Source organism: Dendrobates tinctorius, unplaced genomic scaffold (genome assembly GCF_039654945.1).
Source record: "Dendrobates tinctorius isolate UK_male_01 unplaced genomic scaffold, ASM3965494v1 ptg000049l, whole genome shotgun sequence".
Classification (NCBI taxonomy): domain Eukaryota; kingdom Metazoa; phylum Chordata; class Amphibia; order Anura; family Dendrobatidae; genus Dendrobates; species Dendrobates tinctorius.
Window position 1 is genome coordinate 25,660,549 of NW_027361717.1, and position 19,822 is coordinate 25,680,370.

A 19,822-nucleotide genomic window follows, 5' to 3' on the forward strand; every position below is an offset into this window, starting at 1 on the left:
TTATGGTAAAAGCTGTGTGGGAAATTCCACACAGCTTTTACCATAAAGTGAGACTAGGGACTTTTTTTTTTTAAGTGGTGGAGGAATACAGTGCGGAAGGATACCTACCTTCCGTCATTGGATTCCTGCAGCCCGTAGAGAGCGGCAGCATCAGCTGATGCTGCAGTTCTCTACCCAAGATCGTCGTGGGACACACTCGTGGACTGCTTCGGATCATGGGTGAGTATTTTTGTGGTTTGTTATGTTAATATTTATTCCGTAAAAGACAATGGCTTCGGGGAACAATGTGACAAGTATTGGTAAGTATGTTACTCTATGTTATATGTACTGTATGTCTATGTATGTATTGTATGAATGTATTGTATGTAGCATGCATGTAGTATGTATGTAGCATGTATGTGGTATGTATGTAGCATGTAGTATGTATGTATGTAGTATGTATGTAGCATGTAGCATGCATGTAGTATATATGTGGTATGTATGTAGCATGTAGTATGCATGTAGCATGCATGTAGTATGTATGTAGCATGCATGTAGTATATATGTAGTATGTATGTAGCATGTAGTATGTATGTAGCATGCATGTAGTATATATGTAGTATGTATGTAGCATGTAGTATGTATGTAGCATGCATGTAGTATATATGTAGTATGTATGTTGCATGTAGTATGTATGTAGCATGCATGTAGTATATATGTGGTATGTATGTAGCATGTAGCATGCATGTAGTATGCATGTAGTATGTATGTAGTGTTTTGTTTTTTTTTTACATTTAACACATTAGCCGGATGATGGGACTACTACTGTCCCATCATTGGCTAATGTGTCAATCACTGTCATGGTAGCAGGCATCGCCCGATGGGACTTGTAGTCCCATCGGACGATGCCTGCACAGACTCCCGGACATCAGCACAGCCCCCCGGCAGGCCGGCACAGCCCCCCGGCAGGCCGGTACAGACCCCCACAGGGTGCACAGACCACCGGCAGGCCGGCACAGCCCACCGGCAGGCCGGTACAGACCCCGGGCAGTCAACACAGCCCCCCGGCAGGCCGGCAGAGCCCCCCGGCAGGCCGGCAGAGACCCCCGGAAGGCCCGAAATGACGGCGCATCATGATGCGCACACACCGCGCATCATGATGACGTCATTTCGGCTGTCAATCAACTTTGAACTTCCGATTCCGGAATCCGATATGACAAAAGTATCGGAAGTCAGTATCGGAATTCCGATACCGCTAATATCGGCCGATACCCGATACTTGCGGTATCGGAATGCTCAACACTAGTTACTATTTGTTAAGGCACAAAACATTGTGAACAAGTACCATATTTTCTGCTTTTGTCTTCAAGTGTAATATTGAAAAGAGATTCAAGATTTCCATCTTAATTGAAATAAAACTGAAGTCCTGAAATGGTAAGTAAGATAAGACTCTTCTGTGTTACTCCTAGAGCACTTTTATTTTTTTATTTTAGCGGATTTAATTTATGTACATTTTTTATTTTTCCTGTTATAGGCAGATGATCAGGATAACAATATGGATTTGGTAAGGACTTGTTTTGTCACCAAAATTCTATAATCCACTTAAACGCCAACTTTATATGTTTCTGCAAATTAAGGCCTCATACACATGGCATGTGCTACCTAGATAGAATCATAGAATCATAGAATCGTAGAGTTGGAAGGGACCTCCTGGGCCATCTGGTCCAACCCCCTGCTCAAAGCAGGATTCGCTAAATCATCCCAGTCAGATGTCTGTCCAGCCTCTGTTTGAAGACTTCCATTGAAGGAGAACTCACCACTTCTCGTGGCAGCCTGTTCCACTCATTGATCACTCTAACTGTCAAAAAGTTTTTTCTAATATCTAATCTGTGTCTCCTCCCATTCAGTTTCATCCCATTGCTTCTAGTCTTTCCTTGTGCAAATGAGAATAAAGTTGATCCTTCTACAATGTGACAGCCCTTTAGATATTTGTAGACAGCTATTAAGTCTCCTCTCAGTCTTCTCTTTTGCAAACTAAACATTCCCAAATCCTGCAACCTTTCCTCATAAGATAGGGTTTGCAGACCGGTCACCATTCTGGTCGCTCTTTTCTGAACTTGCTCCAGTTTGTTGATGTCTTTTTTAAAATGTGGTGCCCAAAACTGGACACAATATTCCAGATGAGGTCTGACCAAAGAGGAGTAGAGGGAAATAATGACTTCACGTGATCTAGACTGTATGCTTCTGTTAATACATCCTAGAATTGCATTTGCCTTTTTTGCTGCTGCATCACACTGTTGACTCATATTCAGTCTGTGATCTATTAGTATACCCAAGTCTTTTTCACATGTGCTGTCACTTAGCCCTATTCCTCCCATTCTATATATGCTTTTTTCATTTTTATTGCCCAGATGTAGTACTTTGCATTTCTCCCTGTTAAAAACCATTCTGTTAGTTGCTGCCCACTTCTCCAGTTTATTTAAATCTTTTTGAATCCTCTCTCTCTCTTCTCTAGTATTAGCTATCCCTCCTAGCTTTGTGTCATCAGCAAATTTAATCAGTTTACCCTCAATTCCTTCATCTAAATCATTGATAAAGATGTTGAACAATACAGGGCCCAGGACAGAGCCCTGTGGTACCCCACTTGAGACATTCTTCCAACTGGATGTGCAGCCATTTACGACCACTCTTTGGGTCCGATCACTAAGCCAGTTATGAATCCACCTAACAGTTGCCTTGTCCATTCCATACTTAGTCATTTTTTCAATAAGAATTGTATGAGAGACTTTGTCAAATGCTTTGCTGAAGTCAAGATATACTATATCTACAGCATTTCCTTGATCCACCCAATCAGTGATACCGTCATAGAAGGAAATTAAGTTAGTCTGACATGACTTATTAGTTACAAACCCATGCTGACTCTGTTTAATCACTTCATTCTTATCCAGGTATTGACATACATGTTGTTTAATAATTTGTTCAAAGATCTTTCCTGGTATAGAAGTCAGACTCACCGGCCTATAGTTGCCTGGGTCCACCTTCTTCCCCTTTTTGAAGATAGGAACAACATTTGCTCTTCTCCAGTCTTCTGGCACTTCTCCTGTTCTCCAAGAATTTTCAAAGATTATGGAGAGGGGTTCAAAAATTTCTTCTGCTATCTCCTTCAGTACTCTGGGGTGTAATTCATCTGGACCTAGATCCTGTACGGTGGGATACAACTCTCTGCTGAATCACTGAAGGTATTTCCCTGGGTTCAAACACTAAAGGACCCCATACACATTTCACAAAAGTCAGCCTAATCCTCCAGTATAGGTGGCATCAGCCAACATTCTAATCTATGCAGGGGCATCAGATGTTGTTGATGGATAAAAAGGTTCAGCCATTGTAGTCTTAAGGGCCTATCCTTTTTCAACAGAAAGATAAAATGTTTCTGCAGCAGCTGTCTCATAGAGAGCATAGGAGTGACTGCACGAGCTGAGTGCTGCTGTGTATGGGGGAGAAGGTAGAGATAGCTATCAGATAATTGTTTAGAAAATTGCTATTTGATAGGGGCCTAACAACTAGAACATGGAGCACAAACCAGAGGCATAACTAACGGTTCAGCTCACTTGGGGGAACACATGTGAATGGATCCTGAATTTAGATGACCATGTTTAAAACGACAGTGATTTATTGTGGTTTTCATCCTAGAAGGCTCATTAAAATGTCGATGTTGGCTTTTAGGATTGCAACTTCCAATAGTTGGCACTAGAGTTCAAGTCCTCATTTTTTCTGAAGAGGCAATTTGCATACAACTACAGAGGCACACCCAAATTATAGTGGGTCAAAGGAAGCTTCAGATGACCATACTGAGAAAAAAATCACTTTACAAGAACAGGATCCATATAACTGCAGTACATTGACGATAAACTGGTAGATACCAGTTCTACAGATCATATAAGAGATTACAGTTATAGATAGTGATTTACAGGTGACACTCTTTCTGCTAGCACAATGTCCCTGTGCAGATGGAGCAACGGTGTGACATCATTTCACCACCTCTGTCAAAGTGACCTGCTACCTACAGAACAGAGACTGGTAAGACTGGAAGACCATGGCTCTCTGCTCTACAGTACTGCAGAGTATTAGTGTATCAACATGCTGCACACATGGCAATACAGATAAGAATGGCAGTTGCTCTTCGTGGACCCCATTGTGTGACTGGGCCCTGCTTGACTGCTCCTTGTTTCTTCCCTGTAGCCACACTACTGGGCCAAGCTTAGCAAACCAAGTGACTCAAAACCTAGTGTTGGCTCAAAGTCTGCTGAGTCTATAGGTAATGGCTGTCAGTGTAAAAATCCCAGATATTTTAAAGTGCCAGGCACTGTATATTTATGGCATTAGAGTCAGGGAGTTAAGAACAGTGCCTGTTAAAGCACAGGCTCAAGAGTTGAGCCCCAGCATCTCCATTAGGAGTTGACTTTAATACAAAACTGGACTCCTGCTCTATTAGCCAGGACTGAACCCTGGTCAGTCAACCCTGCGACATCTAAATGGTTTCACACTATCTTCCTCCTGAGTCGTTATTGCAGGGTGCCAATGGATTAACATGATGGCTAAATGCCTAGCAATGGTCCTCAACTCTACCTGATGGGATTAAAAAGAAATTCCTAGATTACCAAAAGCAATAAAAAAGTAGTATGTACTACCAAAATAACGCCTTGAGAAGCCGTGGTTTGCCATAATTGTATCTCAAGTTGTAGATTTGCTTATCCCATCTTCCCTCATCCCAAATTTCAAAAAAATCCTTTTTACAAATATTCTTTTAAAAGATTTTATGTATACCAAAACTATACCATTAAAATAGCAAAATTGCCTATTATGGTTAGAATGGAAAGATAAAAAAGTTATGGCTTCAAAAAAGGTGGGGATTAAAAAACAGCATCATGAAGGTTAAAACTGGTGGCATTGATAATGTGTTAAAGGCAAACTGTAACCAAGTTTTCCCCAATATAAAGTAGGCCCAGCACCTGTAAGTCCGTGTTAAAGCATTCGAGTATGCTGTATGCCCCCAATCGCCTCTGTATAGCAGAAAAAAGACCTTTCTAAAGGTCCGGTTCAATGAGCATCTTTGGTCTTGCTCGGCACCTCCTCTCTTGTCACAATCGCCGTCCTTCTTCCTTGCTTAATGTGGTTGACATGTTCTATATCATCCACACAGTGTCCTCCAATCTCCCTACTGAGGGCATAATACTGTAGTGCACATGCGCCGGTGTGGCGCCCCTGAGGCTGTCGCCTCAGAGGTACTCCACCTTCTCCTAAGGTGTGGTGCCCCACCATCCAGTTAAGTTGGGGGCTCCTGACCACGCTCCAACACTCACACCCCACACAATAGAGTAGTTCAGCATAACCACATTGCGGCTCTTTGCCTAGTGAGAGGCAGAGCATCTTTGGTGGTTCCCTGCTTGGAACACTAAACGTGCTGGGAGGTGGGTGGAGTTGAGAGCACATAAAAGAGCGGGATGGTTTAGGATTACAGGTCAGTCTGACGGAGGAGTCAGTCAGAGGGAGAGTGAGAGAGAGGAAGCCACTCGGAGAGGAGTGGGGATCCCTGGAAGAAGGGATGGAGGAAGGAGTGCTGCAGCTGCCTCAGTGACCTGAGCCAGCTGGCACGGGAAAGGAAAGAAGGAGAAAGACGTTGCGCTTAAGCCTGAGCTTCCATAAGAGAGAAAGACAAGTACGGAACTTAGGAGAAAGGGAACACAGAGGACATGGGTTAGAGGAAGAACCCTGCCTAGAAGTTCTAAGCGCAAGGCCGGGGCCCGGTCCCCGAGGTTGTATGGACACTAATGGTTCTGCAGCAGACACCGGTGGACTAGTGGGCTGTAAATGCACTACTTCCATCTAAGACTTGAGGGCACAACAGCAATACGGATAGAGAGCCGGGACTTAGGAGTAGAGAGTCCCCGAAGCAGGCTACAACTGTCTGCCATGCAAGTAGAGTTCTTGGGAACATCTGTTAGGAGGAACTCCAGTGTAACTCAGTACTAGGAGATCTTCACACTTTAAGGTGCTATAGAGGAGACGTTCAGAAAAGGCACATAAGTTGGCAGAGCGTGGAAGGGAGCATTCCAGCTTGCCTGGAGGTTGACTGAGTCCCTGACCCGGAGGACACGGCACAGAAGTGGGCACTACAGACTGTGAGTAAAGCTTTGGAACTACATGCCCTGGTGTCCTCCATTCCTTCCTGCGTCCGTCCGCCTGGCACTGCTACATCCCCTGCGCCGGACACTACACCATCTAAGTGTCTCCACATGTATACTGCCCTCTACAAATTTTATCCTAAGCAGAAGCCACATGTACGGGAGTTACAGACCTGTTTCAATAATTAAGCTTATATTGTCTGGTACTGCTGATTACACTGAACTTTATGATGTTATATGCTCATATGCTAAAGACTTTGAAACATTTTCTAAAGTGAGTCAACAGAACAATATTCCACACGCCTTAGTGAAATGTAAATATTACAGGCGGTTGTAAAATGCGGAAGTAAACTCTGAGAATTAGGGCTCACCTACACTGAGATATAACACAGGCGAGTGCAATACGATGTTTTATCACATAGAACTCGGTCCAATGTTATACTATGGGCAGTGTAGATCAGCAATTATTTTCTCATGCTGATTTGACTTGAGAAAACAATTTGAAAACATTCTGCGGGTGCATATGACAATCCATAGAAGTTTATCGGTGCATGGAAATTATTGTACTGCAGTCTGATGTCATCTGAGTGTCGCGGTGTCTAAAAACACCAAGGGCAGGACTCAAATACAGTAGAGTAGACAAGGAGGTGGAAAAAAAACACCGGCTTTATTGAAAGACTAGCTAAAGAACCCTGCTCTACATGCTAACACAGTTGAAAACCGATATCACACTCACAGTTCTTGGTACTGATGTAGTGGAGATGAGTTTGTTGCATTGAGCTCTTCCTTCAGATTAACTTATCCATCTTATTCAGGATCAAGGCAAGTCTTGTTCCCACTTTCAATGTTGAGAGATTATTGGCACCAAAGCGTTGTGTTCTCTCACATCTTACAGGTGCTCGGGGAGAACTATACTGGCTGTGCTATGTGACTCTTTCCTTCTGACACGGTCCTGGTGGCCGATACTGTGGTAACCAGGCACTATCTTCTCCCTAGAAGCCGTTAGTTAATTTACCAGTCTCTCACTGTTAGTACACTTACACTGTGTGCTAAATTATTAGGCAAATGAGTATTTTGATCACATCATCCTTTTTGTACATGTTGTCCTACTCCAAGCTGTATAGGCTTGAAAGCCAACTGCCAATTATGTAAATCAGGTGATTTGCATCTCTGTAATGAGAAGGGGTGTGGTCTAATGACATCAACACCCTATATAAGGTGTGCTTAATTATTAGGCAACTTCCTTTCCTTTGGCAAAATGGGTCAGAAGAAAGATTTGACAGACTCTGAAAAGTCAAAAATTGTGAGATGTCTTGCAGAGGGATGCAGCAGTCTTGAAACTGCCAAACTTTTGAAGCGTGATCACCGAACAATCAAGCGTTTCATGGCAAATAGCCAACAGGGTCGCAAGAAGCGCGTTGATAAAAAAAGGCGCAAAATAACTGCTCATGAATTGAGGAAAAACAAGCGTCAAGCTGCCAAGATGCCATTTGCCACCAGTTTTGCCATATTTCAGAGCTGCAACGCTACTGGAGTATCAAAAAGCACAAGGTGTGCCATACTCACGGACATGGCCAAGGTAAGGAAGGCTGAAAAATGACCACCTTTGAACAAGAAACATAAGATAAAACGTCAAGACTGGGCCAAGAAATATCTTAAGACTGATTTTTCTAAGGTTTTATGGACTGATGAAATGAGAGTCACTCTTGATGGGCCAGATGGATGGGCCCGAAGCTGGATCAGTAAAGGGCAGAGAGCTCCACTCCAACTCAGACGCCAGCAAGGTGGAGGTGGGGTAAAGGTATGGGCTGGTATCATCAAAGATGAACTTGTGGGACCTTTTCGGGTTGAGGATGGAGTGAAGCTCAACTCCCAGACCTAGTGCCAGTTTCTGGAAGACACCTTCTAAGTCGGTATCGTTCAAGAAAAACATGATTTTCATGCAGGACAATGCTCCATCACATGCATCCAAATACTCCACAGCGTGGCTGGCCAGTAAAGGTCTAAAAGAAGAAACAATAATGACATGGCCCCCTTGTTCACCTGATCTGAACCCCATAGAGAACCTGTGGTCCCTTATAAAATGTGAGATCTACAAGGAGGAAAAACAGTACACCTCTCGGAACAGTGTCTGGGAGGCTGTGGTGGCTGCTGCACGCAATGTTGATCGTAAACAGATCAAGCAACTGACAGAATCTATGGATGGAAGGCTTTTGGTGTCATCAAAAAGAAAGGTGGCTATGTTGATCACTGATTTTTTTTTTTTGAATGTCAGAAATGTTTATTTCTAAATTTTGTGTTGTTATATTGGTTTACCTGGTAAAAATAAACACGTGAGATGGGTATATATTTGGTTTTTCTTAAGTTGCCTAATAATTCTACACAGTAATAGTTACCTGAAAAAACAGATATCCTCCTAAGAGAGCCAAATCAAAAAAAAAACCCACTTCAACTTCCAAAAATATTAAGCTTTGATATTTATGAGTCTTTTGGGTTGATTGAGAGCATAGTTGTTGTTCAATAATAAAAAGAATCCTTTCAAATACAACTTGCCTAATAATTCTGCACGCAGTATATTGTCCTACCTGTCTCTCACAGGCATTAGACTCCCTCTCCACTTTCTTAACTAACACACTTCCTGACTCTAGTTCAAAACCAACACACAGCAAGCTGCGTTAGGGAACAGACTAGTCCAAGTTCACACAAATCAGAGGGGAGTATTGTCTCTTAAAGTCACTGTGTAATGCAGTTCCCAGCAGTCTATGTGAACAGAGACAATTGAAAAGATGGAAAAATTAAGTTCTCCTTTTTTTCTGCACTTGTGATGCAATTCTCTCATGTGAGAGAATCGGATCACAGTAAGATAACATGCGCATCAAAACTCTGACAGTTTGAGCCAAGTGTCATTAGCATAATCGGCCCAGTTCTCTCGCATGAGAGAATATACGGCAGTGTGAGCGAGCCGTTACAGATTTCCTGCTTTTGGTTTACCATGGGAGGGCAGACCTTACTTCATCAGTGGTTGGGATTGTAGTACCAGAGATGTTCTTAAATTGCTTTATATAAAGTTTTTTGTTATACATTCAGTATAAGTTCAGGAATCACAATGCAGAAATTATTATAGACTTCCCCCCCCAAACTGTGCAACAGGAATAGCATAGTTGTGTGCCAAGTGTTAGATTTAGGCCACACGCACACGTTCAGCATTTATTGAGTTTTTTCCTCAGTATTTGTAGCCAAAACCAGGAGAGGAACAATCAGAGGAAAAGTATAATAGAAACCCGTCACCAGTTCTGTATTTATCACTCACTCCTGGTTTTGGCTTACAAATACTGAGGAAAAAAACTCATCAAATACTGAAAGTGAGCAAGTGACCTAAGTCAATGTATTTACCATTACTGCACCAATATAGGTTGTAGTTCAGCGGGGTTGGTTCAGTGTGACAGACAGGAAAAGTTCATAGCAAAACAACATGCTTAATTGTCCAAACTCACACAGTGTACAGCACACGGTATCCTCCGGTTCGCAGCTGGGAAACAAGACAGTTCATAAGTGTGACTTGTTGCCGAGGGCAACTGCACCACCATATCACGCTGCAGGGTGTCAGTAGTTCACCCTGCTTGGCTCTGTGTTCCCTCACAGACTGAGCTTTTGCAGAGTCAACTGCTCTGCTTGCTGCAATCTCCACACTGACACACCCAAACCCTTGCTGCAGGGGTTTTAACCTGGAATCTGTGGCCATGGGCCACTTGTAAGATCCAGCCTGGAGGAACCGGACCTGCCACACTACCTTCCTGCAGTCCGTTTAAAAAATAAAAGCCCATAATGGGTTTTCCTAAACAATGCTTTGGACAAATATCTTGACCAGGTCCATGCTTACTTTGATTTTGCCTTGTGACTCACAGGTGTCCTGCTGTGACCACAAAGCACTCCAGCGGGTCTAATGCGCTTGTGAGCGCATCCTGGGGGACACATAGTGACCCTCGAAAATAACACCAGTTGCTGCCTCACAAGGTTTACTGGAGTTCCAGTTAGGTTAAGGATAATATCACACTGTCAGTTAAAATTAATGATAGTGAATTTGATTGCCCAGAAATCCAACAAGATTGGCTCTAATGTTTAGTTTGCAGCTAGAAATAAGCAAATCTCTAGAAATTCAATTTGGGCATATTCACGTGAATTTAGTTGACAAATTTGTTTCATTCCCATTAAATTCGGTCCAAATCTAAATTGCCCTGGTTGCTGTGAGGGAAGAGAAGGGGTTTAAAAAGATAAAAAAACAACTTTACAAACACATCTCCAGTTCCTGCTATTCCACAACAGCATAACAGAACAGAAGATTTACGTGACAGGGGAGGCAGAATAAACAGGTGAGGAAATGTGAGTATAATGTTTTCTGTTTGTTAACACATTTCCAGTCCTCAAAAGAATTCTGCAAAATGATGACGTTCACTATCATTAGTTCTAATGTAGATTTAATCTAAAAATTGCTATGAATCCCCAGACTAGGGGCTTGGTCACATGAGCATATACATCGAATGAGTGCTGTACGATTTTTTTATCCAATAGCACTAGGCCCAAAGTTATTCAGTGGAGCAGTGTTGATGACCGATTTTCATCATTGACAGAATCTGTCAGTGAAAAAAATCGCTACATGCTGCAATTTCACTTCAAAATCAGATACCACTCACACACTCAAGTCAATCAGTGCGTGGGAAACTTGGATGACATCTGTGTGCAGTTCGATAACCGCAGACTCTCAGAATGGTAGCCCCCCCCTCGAATATAAATGTAGGGGGAGTCTCATGGGAATGCAGACCCTATTTTGATTATCCTGCCATTTTGGGGTTGTGTTTAATATGAGTTTAAAATGGTTTCTTGATGTTCAAACTGAGGTCAAAAGGTAATTCTAGTAAGCTGTGTAGTTACGAGCAGGTTCATTCCGGTCATATCCAGATGTTTTTGGCGCACTTTTTATGGAATATGATTGGCTGTTTCATAAAGGACTGGGAAGATTTTAGGTATAAAAAGACCACTTTTTGCCAGTTATTCCATTCACCTCAGAAGAAGAAAGAAGATCAGAGATGGACAGCTTTTTACAGCAGTTGGTACGGAGGGCCGGGAAGGAAGATGGAGCAGAGTGGCTAAGAAGCTGCCTAGCTATAAAACTTACCTTGACAGCAGGTGAAGCCACCTTTCTACTTCCTGAACCGCCTTCCCCCCACCAGCCAGCGGACGAGGCATTGCCGGCATCAAGAAGAAGCAAAAGTGCCCGAAGGATCTGGAGACTCAGAGTTTCTTATGCACCGCCTGCGGCTTCAGCGAGGTCTGGCAGCCGCGTATGGGATGTGCGTGTGAAGAAGACACAGATCCGTTCCCGGAAGTCTCGCAGCCTGGCGCAAGATTCCTTCAGCGTCAGCATCTCTGCTGGTGTCATCATCAGGACTCGCCGGGGATGCGTCTAGCAGCTACGGCCGTAAAAGTGCTGCTGTGACTCACATTACTACGGATGCCTCAGCCGGAGGCGTTTCCCACAGAAGGAGTCAGGGATCTCTTCCAGACTTTACAGCATCCCTCTCCTGGAGATCTGCAGCCATCAACATAGATGAACATGAGGACATTGCTTCCCAAGCACCTGCACAGATGCGCTGGCCCCTCACAAGGGGCTTAAGTGAGAGCTACATTGAAGACATGGACCAGGAGCTGAGACATTCCAGAACGGGTGAGATTCTCTATGTGCCTCTGTCTGTTTCACACCATGACCTTAAATCTTTAGTCAGTAAGCTTTTGACTGAGGCTTTAGGCGATTCAGTTACTGCTGCTTTTCCTTTAGCTAATCAGCGTCAGTTAGATCTTAGCATCACACCTACAAGTGCAAACCCTTGTGTACCTCAGGCTCTTTTAAAGGAGGCTCTGACATGCGCACTATCCCCCTTGGGATTCCATCTGAACGCCTCCATCAAATAGTTTATTTGGAGTAAGAATTATGTTGACCTGTTCTCATTACTGCCAACTCAGAGGGAAAAGCACAGTAAATTTGAAAAGAAAGATGACAAGTTTATTATTGACTAGCTGAAGAACCCGGCACTGCCCGGGCATAGTAACTAACTAGGGTTAGTTATAACAAATTATATTGATTATATCTATATATATAAAGCTGAGTGTAGAGCCCCGCCCACTCCGCATAGCCACATTCACTATAATATCCCACATCATCCCATCAGCCAGAGCTACCGGACTACTACCCCTAATATCCCACATCGACCCGTCAGCCAGAGCCACCGGACTTCTAATATCCCATATCATCCCGTCAAAGCCACCGGACTACTACCCCTAATATCCCACATCATCCTGTCAGCCATAGCCACTGGACAACTACCATTAATATCCCACATCATCCCGTCACAGCCGCCAGACTACTACCCCTAATATCCCACATCATCCCATCAGCCAGAGCCACCGGACTACTCACCCTAATATCCCACATCATCCCATCAGCCAGAGCTACCGGACTACTACCCCTAATATCCCACATCGACCCGTCAGCCAGAGCCACCGGACTTCTAATATCCCATATCATCCCGTCAAAGCCACCGGACTACTACCCCTAATATCCCACATCATCCTGTCAGCCATAGCCACTGGACAACTACCATTAATATCCCACATCATCCCGTCACAGCCGCCAGACTACTCACCCTAATATCCCACATCATCCCGTCAGCCAGAGCCACTGGACTACTCCCCCTAATATCCCACATCATCCTGTCAGCCGGGGGTCAGAATCAGAGTGCTAAGTGGAATGGCCCTAATTTCCATACCGGGGATCCCTTTAAGAGGGGCCTGGGGTCAGAACCAGAGTACTTAGTGGAATTGCCCTAACTTCCATACCAATGATCCCTTTAAGAGACCCTGGGGTCAGAACCACAGCGCTGAGTGGAACTCTCCTAATTCCATACCAGGAATCCCTTTAAGAGAGGCCTGGGGTCAAAACCAAAGCACTGGATGGATTTGCCCTAACTTCCATACCAATGATCCCTTTAAGAGAGGCCTGGGGTCAGTATCAGAGCGCTGAGGGATTTGCCCTAACTTCCATACCAGAGATCCCTTTAAGAGGGAAGATGTGCCTATGGGATGGAGGATGTGTGATGGGGATATGGGCACGGGAGGGGGGATTCATTTCTGTCATGTTCCTTTCTGGGGGGCAGACAATGGCTGGGAGTTTATGTTCCCGGGAATGCTAGATTTCTCCCACCATGTCAGTGTCTGCTGAGATGTTGTCAAGTGGGAAAACTGTTGCTCATAGCAACCAATCACAGCTCAGCTTCTATTAAACAGCTCTGGTGAAATGAAATATGCTTAGTGATTGGTTGCAAAGAAAACTGTTGTTCATAGCAACCAATCACAACTCAGCTTTTTTAAACAGCTCTGGTGAAATGGGCTGGTGATACACAAACACACATACATTCAATTTTATATATATAGATGATAAAAAGCAAGGAGCTCCGAAATCTTTTAACAACTGGCTCCAAGCATTTTTTATTTATTCTGCTGTTCTCTGTGAAAAATTTCCTAATTTATGCAGTGGGCTTTTTCAACATATTAACATACTGTAACTCCTGAAGCTTATCGTAACTTTAATGGCATGGCTTAGTTACGTTGAGGCATTTAGACAGAAATTAGCAGTTCATTCAAATGTCACATGGGGTGTAAAGGACGTAGGTCTCTGGATCAATATGATGCTCCCGCAGTAGCACTCTTTTAGTAAGCAACCACTTATTGCAACTAATAAGAAGGGTATCTGCTTTGCGTTTACTGAAACATCTTGCAAGTGGCTCCACAATTGCAGGTTTCGCCATGAGTGCTCATTCTGAGGCGGATCCCATCCTATGTCCAAATACATTAACCCCTTAACCCCAAGGGTGGTTTGCACGTTAATTACCGGACCAATTTTTACAATTCTGACTACTGTCCCTTTATGAGGTAATAACTCTGGAAAGTTTCCATGGATCCTGGTGATTCTGACAATGTTTTCTCGTGACATATTGTACTTCTTGTTAGTGGTAAAATTTCATTCATATAACTTGTGTTTATTTGTGAAAAAAATGGAAATTTGTCTAGAATTTTGAAAATTTTGCAATTTTCTAACTTTGAATTTTTATGCCCTTAAATCACAGAGATATGGCACACAAAATACTTAATAAGTAACATTTCCCACATGTTTACTTTACATCGGCACAATTTTGGAAGCAAAACTTTTTTTGTTAGGAAGTTATAAGGGTTAAAAGTTGACCAGCGATTTCTCATTTTTACAACACCATTTTTTTCAGGGACCACATCACATTTGAAATCACTTTGAGGATTCTGTATGACAGGAAATGTCCAAAAGTGACACCATTCTAAAAACTGCACCCCTCAAGGTGCTCAAAACCACATTCAAAAAGTTTATTAACCCTTCAGGTGCTTTACAGGAATTTTTTAAAATGTTTTTTTAAAAAAATGAACATTTTGACTTTTTTTCACAAAAAAATTACTTCAGGTCCAATTTTTTTATTTTACCAAGGGTAACTTGAGAAATTGGGCCCCAAAAGTTATTGTGCAAGTTGTCCTGAGTACGCTGATACCTGTGGGGGGGAACCACTGTTACGGTACATGGCAGAGCTCGGAAGGGAAGGAGTGCCGTTTCACTTTTTCAACGCAAAATTAGCTGGAATTGAGATAGGACGCCATGTCGCCTTTGGAGAGCCCCTGATGTGCCTAAACAGTGGAAACCCCCCACAAATGACACCATTTTGGAAACTAGACCCCACAAGGAACTTATCTAGATGTGTGGTGAGCACTTTGAACCCCAAAGTGCTTCACAGAAGTTTATAACGTAGAGCCCTAAAAATAAAAAAAATCATTTTTTGCACAAATATGATCTTTTAGTCCCCAATTTTTTATTTTCCCAAGGGTAATAGGAGAAATTGGACCCCAAAATTTATTGACCAAATTGTCCTGAGTATGCTGATACCCCATATGTGGGAGAAAACTACTGCATGGGCACACGTCGGGGCTCGGAAAGGAAGTAGTGACGTTTTGTAATTCAAACTTTGATGGAATGGTCTGCGGGTGTCATGTTGTGTTTGGAGAGCCCCTGATATGCCTAAACAGTGGAAACCCCCCATAAGTAAGCCCATTTTGGAAACTAGACTCCCCATGGAACTTATTTAGATGTGTGGTGAGCACATTGAGCCCCCAAATGCTTCACAGAAGTTTATAACGTAGATCCCTAAAAATAAAAAAATCATATTTTTTTCCACAAACATGATCTTTTAGTCCCCAATTTTTTATTTTTCCAAGGGTAACAGGAGAAATTGGACCCCAAAATTTCTTGTCCAATTTGTCCTGAGTACGCTCATACCCCATATGTGGGAGAAAACTACTGTATGGGCACACGTCGGGGCTCGGAAGGGAAGTAGTGACTTTTTGGAATGCAGACTTTGATGGAATGATCTGCGGGTGTCAATAATAGAAAATTGAGGGGGCACCACAGGCAAATAGCTATAGGATCCAACCTTGACCTATAATAATGATAACTACTGATTATCCCGAAGAAAAAGATAGGCCATAAAAGGGGATCACCATACAACATGGAAATCACATAGAAAAATGTTTATTGGACACGAAAGGACACACAAAAACTTTTTAAAAACATTAAAATAGTCACTATTGTGACATATGCAGACAATGCTTAGGCATATAATAAAGCCTATAACCCAGGAGACTTAAATGCAAACTGCCTTTTCAAAACGCATATAGACAGCATGCGTCCTGTGTCTCCTATCTTCATCACTGGGGACGCAGGCAGTGCGCAGTATGCGTTTGGCGGCGCATGCGTCCTTTTGACGGTGCGCCGACCAGCGCCAAGCGCAACCTGTTGCAATTTGGTTGCGCTCGGCGCACCATCAAAAGGACGCATGCGCTGCCAAGCGCATGATGCGCATGGCCTGCGTCCCCAGTGATAAAGATAGGGGACGCATGCAGCGTCATGCGCCGGTAGGTGGAGTTACCGGAGGAGGCGCGGCAGGGGGCGGGGATTAGCGGTGGCCGTGCGCAGGCCGTCGCTGCGCCCTGAAACGCTAATGTGAAACCACCCTTAGAAAATTCTATTACCATAGCTTTGGTTCTATAATGCTACCTGGGGATCTTATTAGCGATCTATATGTCTGCCTATTTAGTAAACAATACAGCCGTAATTTATTCAAACACTGCGCCGCTATGGATGATTCCAGCGCATGCGCTTTGATAATGTTTGCTTGGTGCTATGGCAGCTGGATTACATGAATGGTATTACGACTTTTTCCTGCTTTATGTGCAGTGGCGCCTTAGCAGTAATTCCCTATGGTTGTCATCATCATCATCCGGGCTTCCTAATGCCGTGTGCTGTGATGTATTTAACCATTTAAACAGGTGCATATAAGGACACTGGTTAGTTCATTTGTTACCCCTGACGAAGCCACTGCGAGTGGCGACACGCGTCAGGTATCCGTCAGCACTAGGTTGACTACATGCTTGCGCTTTTGGTAATGGGTTCAACCATCTCATGATCCCGTGATATTATTCATGGAAGGCCTTTTTGGACATGTTGTAACTTTCAGTCCGGTCCCCACTGTGACGTCCATCAGTTGCGAGTCTGAGCTGCACGTAAGACAGCACCCCGAGAAACCCCAAGACCCTTTACCCCCATACAGGGATCTGGAATTACAGCAGAGCCCAAGAGGTAGCTGCCTATGAGAGCAGCAGACCGGAGTAGGACGGTCACCAGGAAGGGACTAAAAACCGGGACCGAAAGCGTAGTCAGGAGTCAAAAGCCAGAAACCAGGCGAGCAGCAGAGGTACAAAAATCGGCAGGAAGTAGCAGAGTCAAAATCCAGGCTAAGGTCAGAGTCAAAAACCGGGCGAGCAGCAGAGGTACAAAATCGGCAGGCAGTAGCAGAGTCAAAATCCAGGCTAAGGTCAGAGTCAAAAACCGGGCGAGCAGCAGAGGTACAAAATCGGCAGGCTGTAGCAGAGTCAGAAATCCAGGCAAAGGTCAGAATCAGAAGTGGCAATTAAACACTAGATCACTGGGGAAACCAAGACTATCTCTGGCGGTCTGCAGGGCAGGCCCCAAAGTATTTGAAGGATATGGCTATCCCTCACAGGCTCACAGCCTGATGACCTAATCTGGACCACCCCCAGAACCAGGCCAGACGGCGATGCACCAGCCCCTTCACCTCTGACAGAAGAGCGAAGCCTGCGCCCACCAGACACCTGTGCAGGGGCCCCTTCTCTGTCAACACTATCACCCACAGGAGAAACACGGCGATGCCTAACGACAGAGGCATGCGTCAAAGGAGCGGGACCACATGAGGGCACAGCCCTCCTATCGCTGGCACCACCAGTCAAAGGAGTCTGGCGCCTCCCAGCGGCTGAGGCAGGAACACCAGCCCCCGAGTCCAACGGCGACGTGACAGTCTGGGGCCTCCCAGTGGCCGAGGCAGGAACACCAGCCTCCGAGTCCGACGGCAACGTGACAGTACCCCCCCTCTAAGAGGGGCCTCCGGACGCTCAAAACCCGGTTTGTTGGGATGAAGGAGATGAAACTTCCTGATCAAACCCTTGGCCTGAACTTTACTGGCAGGAACCCAGAACCTTTCCTCTGGACCGTAGCCCTTCCAGTGTACCAGATACTGCATGGATCCTCTCACTAAGTGGGAGTTAAGGACTCCTTGGACTTCAATTCCCCGACCAAAACTGGAGGAGGAGGGGACTGGACAGGATGAATCGGAGAGCGGCACAATTTGAGAAGAGACTTATGGAATACATTAGGCAGTTTAAATGATTGAGGGAGTTTCAGACGAAAGGCTACTGGGTTAATTACCTCAATAATTTCATATGGACCAATAAACCTGGGACCCAGTTTGGCAGAGGGCACTTTTTAGCTTAATATTCCTGGTAGAAAGCCAGACTTTATCTCCAACTCCCAGGTGCAGGCCCTTGGAGCGCCGTCTATTAGCAGAAGAAGCTTGTCTAGTCTGAGCCCCTTTTAAGTTTACGTTGACTTCTGACCAGATAGTTTTTAACTGATGTATGGATCTTTCTCCCCCAGGGAGCTCTGACATCTTAGAAGAGAATGTACCAAAGCATGGGTGCAGCCCATGATTACAATAAAAAGGGGTAGTCTTGATGGACTCCTGGTACTGATTATTCATGGAAAACTCTGCTAACGGCAGGTGTTCCACCCAATCGGACTGATGCTCAGAGACATAACAACGTAGATACTGCTCAAGAGCTTGGTTGGTGCGCTCGGTTTGACCATTGGGTTCAGGGTAATAGGCAGAAGAGAAGGACAATTCAATTCCAATCCGTTTACAGAATGCCCTCCAAAATTTCAAAATGAACTGGGTACCCCTGTCGGACACAATAATCACAGGAGCACCATGCAGTCGTACAACATGTGAAATTAACAGTTTGCTCAGGGTCTCGGAATTAGGCAATCCAGACAGAGGAACAAAATGAAACTGCTTGCTGAATCTATCCACCACACCCAGATACACGTCTTCCCTTCTGAGAGCTGTAAGTCAGTAATAAAGTCCATGGAGATATGAGTCCAAGGACCCTCAGGGGTAGCCAAGGACTGGAGCCACCTGGCAGGGCGATTTTGGGGAGACTTAACGCGAGCACACGTTTTACAAGCCAGTACATAGTCCTTACAGTCCTTTACTATAGTTGGCCACCAAAAATTCCTGGTTACAAGTCTGATGGTGCTATTGATACCTGGATGCCCTGCAAGGACAGAATCATGCGATTCCTTCAGAACTTGAAGCTGGAATGTGGCCGGGACAAATAATTTTTGGGGAGGAATAGTGTCAGGGGCTTGTTCTGGGGATCTACGGATTTCTTCCAGAAGATCCAAAGATACAGCTGAAGTAACAATCCCCTTAGCTAATATTGGAGTTGGTTCAGAGTCCTCGACCTGTGAGGGACAAAAACTTCGAGAAAGGGCATCAGCCCTTACATTCTTATTACCTGGTCGGAAAGTGATCACAAAATCAAATCTAGAGAAGAACAAGGCCCACCTTGCCTGTCTAGGATTCAGTCTTTTTGCTGACTCCAAGTAGGTCAGGTTCTTATGGTCAGTAATTATGGTGATCTTATGTTTGGCACCTTTGAGGAAGTGGCGTCATTCCTCGAAGGCCCATTTGATTGCCAGTAATTCCCGATTACCTATATCATAATTCCTCTCGGTGGAAGAGAATTTTCGGGAAAAGAAGGCACATGGACGAAGTTGAGTGAGGGATGCAGTGCCTTGCGATAGCACTGCTCCTACGTCAGAGGCATCTACCTCCACAATAAAGCGGCGGTCCAGATCAGGCTGAACCAATATCGGGTTAGAGGAGAAACATTCCTTTAATACAGAAAATGCATTAAGTGCTTCAGGCTTCCAGTTAACCACATCCGCCCCTTTCTGAGTCAAATCAGTGAGTGGTTTGGCTAGCTCAGAAAAACCTTTAATGAATTTACGATAGTAGTTGGTGAAACCTAGAAATCGCTGCAGCGCCTTTAGAGACTTGGGTTATACCCATTCCTTAATGGGTTGGATGTTAGAAGGATCCATGCAAAACCCTTTAGCTGAC

At 44.3% G+C, this 19,822-nt stretch overlaps 1 protein-coding gene across 2 annotated transcripts in view; it reads left to right on the forward strand.

Moving 5' to 3' along the window:
• Positions 1 to 19,822, forward strand: part of LOC141091157 (uncharacterized) — a 72,027-nt gene that overhangs the window by 33,607 nt on the left and 18,598 nt on the right. For both annotated transcript variants that reach the window (XM_073576561.1, XM_073576560.1), the window contains exons 2-3: positions 1,350 to 1,413; positions 1,514 to 1,543. In XM_073576561.1, coding sequence (XP_073432662.1) covers positions 1,411 to 1,413; positions 1,514 to 1,543 — 33 coding nt within the window. In that variant the 5' untranslated portion in view covers positions 1,350 to 1,410. The remainder of the gene's footprint in view (positions 1 to 1,349; positions 1,414 to 1,513; positions 1,544 to 19,822) is intronic.